Source organism: Natator depressus, chromosome 5, assembly GCF_965152275.1.
Source record: "Natator depressus isolate rNatDep1 chromosome 5, rNatDep2.hap1, whole genome shotgun sequence".
NCBI classification, from domain to species: Eukaryota; Metazoa; Chordata; order Testudines; family Cheloniidae; genus Natator; species Natator depressus.
Window position 1 is genome coordinate 88886767 of NC_134238.1, and position 9547 is coordinate 88896313.

Genomic DNA, 9547 nt, shown 5'->3' on the forward strand with positions numbered 1-9547 from the left:
TATCTGCAAAAAGAACAGGAGTACTTGTGGCACCTTAGAGACTAACAAATTTAGTTGAGCAGAAGCTTTCGTGGGCTACAGCCCTCTTCATCGGATGCATAGAATGGAACATATAGTAAGAAGAGATATCTATCTATCTATCTATATACATACACACACATTCACCTTTTCATGTTGTGTGTGTGTGTGTGTGTGTGTGTGTGTGTGTGTGTGTGTGTGTGTGTGTGTGTAAGTAGCCACACCAACTGTAGGAGGCTAATTAATTAAGATGCGCTATTATCAGCAGGAGAAAAAAACTTTTGTAGTGATAATCAACGTGGCCCATTTAGACAGTTGACAAGAAGGCGTGAGGATACTTAACATGGGGAAATAGATTCAATATGTGTTGACCCAGCCACTCCCAGTCTTTATTCAAACCCAAGTTAATGGTATCTAGTTTGCATATTAATTCAAGCTCAGCAGTTTCTCACTGGAGTCTGGTTTTGAAGCTTTTCTGTTGCAAAATTGCCACCTTTAAGTCTGTTACTGAGTGACGAGAGAGGTTGAAGTGTTCTCCTACCGGTTTTTGAATGTTATGATTCCTGATGTCAGATGCGTGTCCATTTATTCTTTTGTGTGGAGACTGTCCGGTTTGGCCAATGTACATGGCAGAGGGGCATTGCTGGCACTTGATGGTAGATGTGCAGGTGAACGAGCCCCTGATGGTGTGGCTAATGTGATTAGGTCCTATGATGGCGTCACCAGAATAAATATGTGGACAGAGTTGACATCGGGCTTTGTTGCAAGGATAGTTCCTGGGTTAGTGTTTCATGTTCTCTGTATGTCTGTATATACATATACATACACACACACACACACAGACACCCCTTCTTACTATATGTTCCATTCTATACAGCCGATGAAGTGGGCTGTAGCCCACAAAAGCTTATGCTCAACTAAATTTGTTAGTCTCTAAGGTGCCACAAGTACTCCTGTTCTTTTTAACATTGCTATAAGGATCCCCTAAAGTTACTAGCGGTGAAAAAATTCGGATTTTTTTTTTCAGTTTATTTGGGCATTTGATGGCACTTTGTCTAGTTAGCTTCCCATTTGTGTAGGCCATCCCCAGCAAGAGGAAAAATTAAAATAAACCCAAACAATTGATTGTGAAACCACAAAAATTGACAGGGAGATTCAGCATATACAGTGTCTCAAACTGCTTTTAATTGAAACTATGCAAACGAGATTTCAAGGTGATGAAAGGAATGCCATGTCAGCTTCTGTCTAGCAATTGTCTGATGCTAAAAACTCCTAAAAATGAAAAAATGCTGGTCTTTGTCCTCCGCAATTCTCTCTCTCCCCAGGAACTTCATCCTTCCTTCAATCTGCTGCAATAGCTGGGAAAGACAAGTCCCTGGTACTTTACTCATCTCTCAACTTAAAAAAAAAAAAAAAAAAAAAAAGAGAGAGATTCCTCCTCACCAAATAACTCCAGTGCCTTCATCTGCTGTTCACAGCTTTCTTCTAAAAGCAGTATAAAAACCACTCATTTCACTGCTGCTCATAGAATGGCTTGACAACTTAGCCCAATGGTTAAGGATATGTCTCCGCAGCATTTTGGACAGAGCAGAAGCAAACCGCCCAGCCCACGTTGACAATCTTGGGCTAGCGGGACTCATATTAGTGTTCTAAAAACTACCTGTGAAGACAGCACTTTCAAGTTGTGGCTCAGGCTGGAGCTTGGGCTCTGAAACCCACCCCGCTCCTCAGGCTTCAGAGCCTGTGAATTCAACAGCAGCTTAGTGGCCAACTTTCTTCTCTTCCCTCTCAAGAAAACAAGCCAGCAGCTCTCTAGCTTCATGCAATCCACTCACCTGGTCAAAATATCTATTCATTCTAATCAAGGGAGTTTTCAGACTCTAGCTCTCTGGGTTCTGACAGGCAGCCGTGAAACTGATCACAGCCCTGTTAGTGTCACTCTTCTATAGCTTGGCAAAGCTACCAGGAACAGAGCCCTCTACCTGCACACTCCGCAAGATAATACTGCATCTGCTTACAGCAGGAACTAAAAAATTTTTTAAAAAACTTAAAATCCTGCAGAAAGTGATGGGAGAGGGGCCAGAAGACTTTTACACACTGCTGAAGAGCATGTGAATCACAGTTTGAAAATTAACAATAGTTCCAGGTACTCTAAGAATTCAGCAATGCGAGATTTGTTTAGAAGCCTCTCAATAGCCAATAAAGAAGTCAAAACTTGGAAAAAAAATCTAACCACCCACATGCCAATAGCAAGTAGGAAATATTCCTGGCAAGCAGGAGGTCTAAACCATCAGTTTCTGCTCAACTTTCAAAAAATAAATTCTTAAATTTCTAATCCTTTTGGAGTCCACCTTTACCACCATGCATGTAGCTTTCATGCGCACCAGGCAGCGCGTAACTGACAAGACTAATGTAAATTTCACTCAGCTGCCATTTAGAGAAAGCTATGATCAGAGGCTGCAAGTAGAACTCAACACCCAAAAGCAGACCAGCACAACCCACCATTCCTGCAGCAGAGAAGAGGCTGCAGTAAGGCTAGAGGAGCAGAAACCCCATCTCCACATAGCTGCAGCAAGGCTGGGCAGAGAGTGTGTTTTCTCCCTACCAGCAGCAGGTTAGTGAGGTGTCCTTCAAATTTATCTGGGACCTACCAGCCAGAAGCTGATAGTAAACAGGGACTGAGCAAACAGCGTCTAGGGATAGGACTCTGCTAGAAGTCCAAAAGTAGCAAAAAAGTAGAGAAGGAAGTCTGACTGGCTTTTCCCCACCTTGACTTACTTGGTGTCACCCCCTTCCTGCCATTCTCTCATACTATTTGAGCATAAGCTTTCGTGAGCTACAGCTCACTTCACTGGATGAAGTCAGCTGTAGCTCACGAAAGCTTATGCTCAGATAAATTGGTTAGTCTCTAAGGTGCCACAAGTACTCCTTTTCTTTTTGCGAATACAGACTAACACGGCTGTTACTCTGAAATCTCTCATACTGACTCTCTAGCTAATGGCAGGAAAACATTTGAGCTCTGCAATAGTCCTGTCGTTATGCTCTTACAGAACTCTGCCTCCCCATGATCAATATAAACGCTCTGATTAACACAATTTGGATATCAAATAAGTGACAATGCATGGAATTCTGCTCCTCATCATAAGTTAAAACTAATTTTTGTGAGCACTGAAATAGTTGCTTATAAAACAACAATATGCCAAGTAAGTAAAAACTCCTATCATTACTTGGTAGCTCCAATATTGGTTGAGACTAAGTATTTATACAGAGTATAAAAAGCAACTCATCCCAGGTCCTCACTGGATGATCTTTCTTTTAGTTCTTAAAAATGAAACAAGAAAGCTTACACCACCAAATCTCTCACAATCTGAATAGTCTATCCTCTTATCACCTGGTCTGAAATGACTGCTTAATGGATAGAAACTCTTTAATACGGTCAGTTGATCTGCATGGCCCCACTTATCTAGTATGTTTAAATTTGAGATACTCATTCAGTATCAGTCAAGTACCGGAGGAGACACAAATATAAGCTATGAATTTCCCTAAGAGGCCACCAAAAGGCTCAGCGTACATCCACACTGCAAAAAAAACCAAAACACAGAACAGTGAGTCTCAAAGCCCAAGTCAACTGACTCACGCTCAAACTATGGGGCTAAAAAGAGAAGCGTAGGCATTCTCGCTTGGCCTGGAACCCGGGTTCTGTGATCCACCGCCTTGCCGGGTTTCGGAGCCCAGGCTCCGGACTGAATGGGAACATCTACACTGCTATTTTTAGCCCCGTAGCAACAGCTCGGGTCAATTAACCTGGGCTCTGAGACTACCCGCTGCAGGATTTCTTTGGCAGTAGAGACATACCATTAGCGCCCGAGGTTAAGCTTCAATCTTGAAACCTGGTTCACTTATTTATTACAGGTTGCCATCAGTTCAGTTCAATCAGCCGCCATGAGGCGAACAAAAGCCCCTCTAGGAAAAGACAGGCAGTGCTTGAGAAGCTACCAGACGGAACATGGGGAGCCAGAGGTTCCATGGCAGTTGACTGAGTGAAGGAGCTGAAGGGATGGGGAGACATCATAAAAACTTGTTAAGGACAACCAAGGCCTGGTCTCCGCCGGAAACTTAGATCGGCGTAGCTACGTCTCTCAGGAGTGTGAAAAATTCCTACCCCTGGGAGACGTGGCTATGCTGAGCTAACCCCTGGAGTAGACAGCGGTAGGTCAACGGAAGAATTCTTCTGTTCACCTAGCTACCGCCTCTCAGGGAGGTGAATTAACAACAGAGCTGTCAGAACCCCTCCCATCGCTGTAGCGAGTGTCTACACTGAAGTGCTATCGCTGTGCCACTGCCACGTTATAAGTGTACACACAGCTAAAGCGTGCCACAGGGACTCAGAGTCAAAGCCAAGTCTACCTCAGGGTGGACTGTTGTCAACTAGTATTCAAGTTATCTAACTGCAGAGTACCATATTTAAAGCTTTCATACAGGAAACAATGTGTTTCAGATCATTTATGCCAGTGGTTCTCAAACATTTTTTTTTTTTTTGGTGACCCCTTTCTAGGGTGACCAGATGTCCCGATTCTATAGGGACAGTCCCCATTTTTGGGTCTTTTTCTTATATGGGCTCCTATTACCCCCCACCCCCATTCCGATTTTTCACATTTGCTGTCTGGACATCCTACCCCTTTCACAAAGCAAGCCTCTGTCTGTGACAACCCCCCGCCCCATAAGTTTAAAAATGGGGGCATTAATTTAATGGGGATCAGGGATGTCAGCCCCACTGAGCTGACAGCTCGCGACCCCCTTGTAGCCACCTTGCGACCCCCCCTGAGGGGTCACGACCCCCAGTTTGATGCATTTGTTTTATACATAAGTATGTTTATTTTATAGAAGTATGATTGTCTTGAAATATTTGGAAGACCGTTGCAGTAAAAGGACATAAGACAAATATCCAATTTAAATGAAAACACAAAAATACCACCCCTTCTTCCTCCCACACATGACCTCAACAACTCAAAGAATTCTCTTTTGACCTTTTCTGTAGCAATGTTCTGGATCATCCTGATAAATGTCAAATGGCCTTCATTTCTTCTTCACGCCTCATTTTCCTACATATTTTATCTCTTTAGTTCTTCCATTACTGTTCCATTTCTCTCTTACTTCTACCTCATTAAACCCTCTCAAGACCCTGTATTCATCATCTTCCATCTTGCCTATACTGAATTACTAAGTGAGGAAATGAGAGAGGTCTATAAAGCCATGAATTTTGTGTGAAGAAAATGAATTAGAAAGTCTTATTTACCCCTTCACATACCACAAGAACTAGAGGTCACACGATGAAAATAAGGCAGCACGTTTAAAACATCCATAAGGACGTATTTCTTCTCACAACGCACAGTCAACATGTAGATCTCATCGGAGGACCTTGAAAAGGCCAATAGTATAACTGGGTTCAAAAAAGAATTAGGTAAGTTCATGGAGCATAGCCATGCCATCAGTGGCCATTAGCGAAAATGGTCAGGGACACACCACCAGGCTCTGGGTGTCCCTCAACTTCTCACTGCCAGAAGCTGGGACTGGAGGACAAGGGACGGATCACTCGATAATAGCCCTGTTCTGTTCATCCTGGGCTAGATGGACCATTGGTTTGACCAAGTATGGCCATTCGTATGTTCTTATATTGTCAGTCACCTCATTTAGATCTCCAGACACAAAATGCTATCATATACCAATTTAACAAAATTCCCCTTTTATCAAGCTATTCTAGTTCTCACTCACTAGCACTGCGGCAGTGGCACTGCAAATGTTCACATCAAGAAAGTTTAACAAAAGACAACGTCTAGATAGCAGCCCTCAGCATAGTTAAACTTTACAAGGTTTAGCACAAGGAAAAAAACACACACACTCCTCACCCTTTTTGGGGCCGGGCAGGGCAGGGCAGCAGGGGAAGAATAGAGACAAGTCACTCATTCATTGTTCTTTTTAAACAACTAAAACCTTTCTAAGCATGTGGTTTACAGTGTCTCACCATCCAATTTAGTGCTTCTCTACTTGAAGGTCACTACGCTATCAGGATAACACTTTATGCCAAGATTGGTGAATATGTCTCTATAGTGTGGATCTTATTCTTCTCTCCTTACAGAGGAAAAGTTCCTATTCAAATAAGAATAAGCCCCCCCCCCCCTCTCCCCCATGACAACCTCCTATTTTACACAACACTGTAAGACTTTTACAGTTTTTATTTTAAAGTTACAGATTGAAACACGTATAGAAGTTACCTGCATGAGAAGATAACATATTAAGTTAGCTATTTTCCACCTTGCCTTATTCCCATTTCCTTTTCACTTTTTTTAGCTAACTTACTGAACAAGTTGTAAGTTTACCATGTGGTCTTGCAGCAAGTAATGCCAATTACCTGTGCAACTTCTTCAACAATGCTTAAAGACTGGAGAGATTTATATCAAGCTGTATCTTGGAAAAATGAAAAATATTGAAGTTGCAGACTAGGACATCACACTTGTCGCTATATACTTGTCTAACGTTTATAAAGCGATTGACCTACCAAACCAACAAGATGGCTTCATAGTACGACCAGTTTATAAAAACAATCTTTGTATCATATACTGTTACAATATTGCTTAAAATGCTGCCATTGAGTACAGTGGATACTTTGCAAGATAGAAGTGTTACGGAACAGAAATGGTTTTATTTAATTTTTTGCATTAACAGTGAACCTTAAAGTTGTACTTTCCGGACATACACACAGTAATCGATTTTACTTTAAAAGCTATGTAAAAAATGTGTTCATTACCAGAGTTTCCTTTCTGTGTGTCTGACATTTCTTCATTTAAGTCTTTCTGAAGCGGTCTTCTTACATTTCTGCTTCCTGCACCTTCAACCTCATGAAAAGAGTCTTTTCTTGTCCTGTTAAGCACAGGAATCCGAACTGTAGATTTGTACTCTCTCCAGCTGTCTGAATTGCCACGATGGTCATCGGATATCCATTTCTTAATTTGGTCTTTTTGGGTATCATTTATCCTCACCCCTTGGTTGTGACCCATGTTTTTAAAAGAATTTGAGCTATTCAGAATACAATGTGGTCCTTTTCTGGGACTGTTTCCACAGTGAGCTTGTGTTCCCTTTTTCTTCGGAAAGCCTATATCTATTTTTTTGCCAGGTCCGTAAGCATCCATGGCGTGGCAGTCCTGTTGTAAAGGGCTCCTCTTCAATTCCTCCTCATCTAAAACTCCCCACTCCTTTTTTCTTTTGGCAAAGCAAGGTTTTGCAGCATCTCCCATTGTAATTGCTGTTCAATAGAATACTTTGCACCTGAAGGGGAAAAAAAACAAGGTAGTTTCAAATAATCAACTGTTTAACAACAGATTCAAGAGGAATAAAAACATAACAGGTTTAGGAAATGAGTAACTCACGGTTTTCCTCAGTACACATTGCATATCTTATCAAGACTAAAGCTGGGCAATTTCTTTCCCGCAGGAAATTACAAATTGACCAAAATATGAATTTATCAGGGCACCAAAACTATTTGCCAATATGGAAAATAGTTTTAACCAAAAACAATTTTTTTTGACATGATGAAACATTTTATTTCAACGGTCATTTTGAAACAATGGTTTTTTCAATTTGCAATCAAAACTTGTTTGTTTTCACCTATCCACCCTCCCCCCCCCTTTGCTTTTGGTGAGAAATCCACAAATAAGATCTATATAAGTAAATGTTAAGCATTTGCATTGTCTTTTTACTGTATTTCTTTATTCTGTATCAAAGCAATATTACTAATTTAATTTGAAACTGAACGGTGCCTGCCATCATATATATATTTTTTCAGGAAGCTGTAGCTCAAATTTAAGACAACATTTTGAAGGGCTCAACCCAGGCATGAATAAACAAAACACGTCACCCATCTGAAAAGTATTAGGTTTAGCTATACCAGGACACACGAAGAGGAAGAAAAGGTCAGATGTACAAAGGTATATAGACACCTAAAATTGAAGACAGGCACTTTTGAAAAATCCAATGAGGCACCTAAGTTTATGTCTACACTGCAATAAAAAACCTGCAGCACTAAGTCACGGAGCCTAGGTCAGCTGACTCAGGCTTGCAGGGTTTGAGCTGCAGGGCTAAAAATTGCAGTTTCCATGTTCAGGCTGCAACCTGAGCTCTGAGACGACCCTCCCCCCGGCCTGTGCACAGCAATTTTATAGCCTTGCAGGCTGAGCTGCAGGAGCAGCTGTGGCCATGCTGTGGGTCTTTTATCACAGTGAAGATGTACCCTGAGTGAGTTAGCTTCCCAATTGGCAAAAAGAAAAGGAGTACTTGTGGCACCTCAGAGATTAACAAATTGGGACTTACATGACTAACCTGCTGAAGTGCTTTCATAAAGCCTGCTAGGCCCTACACCTGCATCTTTAGGAACCTAAAGACATCTGTACATCTGACCCTAAGTTTTTAATTCTCTCTCTCTCTCATACATTTTATGAAACTTTCTATAAATAAGAATAGGTTATTTTCAAATGAAGCGCTTGAAACCACACAGACATTGCACTTAAAATGAAGGCATCATAAAGTAGGCAAATGCCTAGATGGGTGTACTGGTACTAAATCCATAATTACACAGTGTTGTGGAGCTCCACAATTGCTACTGGATAAGGGGAGAGTTTTACACCCTTCAAGATAATCTATGGTGGGTGGGGAAAGGTAACAAAGAATCAGCTATGCAGCTATATATTAGTGATCTAACAACATGTTTTATAATGGTCCCGGAAAAACCCAACTACACACGCAACAACAAGGGAAGGTTATGAAATGCACCACGCACACAGGGAGGAAGCGCAGAGTCAAAGTACAGGACGGGATCTGCCCACGAGGCTGACCTGTCAAACCGCCGCTGCTTCCTGGCAGGGTGCGCCCGCCTTTGGGTTTCCTCTCCGCCCCCGCCGGACCTCACGGGCTCCAGCAAGGACCGGGGACACGCCAGCCCCGCTCGCACCGGGCGGCCCTGTCCCAGACACTCGCGCTGCGAACTGCCGACCCCGCGAGGCCGCCAGACCAGGCCGGCAGCGAGGGGGGCCCGCGGCCCCCGGGCAGCCGGTCCCCGCAGCGCTCAGGAACTCAGGGGCCCGGCCCCTCCTCCTGTGCCTGCCCCGGCACGGGGTTCCCCGGAGACTCCCAGGAGCCGCGGGGCAGCGAGACAGGCCGGGCGGCAGGTGGTGGGGGGAGGGGGGAAGTAGGAACATAGGACCTGGGGGGCGGGAGAAGCAGCTCCCCAGTCACCGCGGGGGGTGGGGGTGGGGGTGGGGGGAGGTGTCAGGCTCGCGCGCCCGGAAGCCCAGCGGTCGTGGGAAAGGCCCGGGGGAGGCTCCGCCGCCGCGGCCCCGGGAAGGACACTCACCCTCGGCCCTTCCGGTTATTGCTCCCTCTTCATTGTGCCGACTCGAGGCGGAAGCGCCTGAAGCCCTGCAGAAACCCGTCCGGGCAGCCCTTCCGGAAACCCTCCCCCATTCCGTCATCGCGCACC

At 43.8% G+C, this 9547-nt stretch overlaps 1 protein-coding gene across 1 annotated transcript in view; it reads right to left on the reverse strand.

Annotated features, from left to right (window-relative positions):
* The window catches only part of LOC141987641 (terminal uridylyltransferase 7-like), a 45797-nt gene extending 36255 nt beyond the window's left edge, over positions 1-9542 (reverse strand). The window contains exons 1-2 of the mRNA XM_074953166.1: positions 9422-9542; positions 6824-7341 (exon numbers count right to left, since the gene is read on the reverse strand). Of these exons, the coding sequence (XP_074809267.1) occupies positions 6824-7310 (487 nt within the window). The 5' untranslated portion in view covers positions 7311-7341; positions 9422-9542. The remainder of the gene's footprint in view (positions 1-6823; positions 7342-9421) is intronic.
* Between the last annotated feature and the right edge of the window lie 5 nt (positions 9543-9547).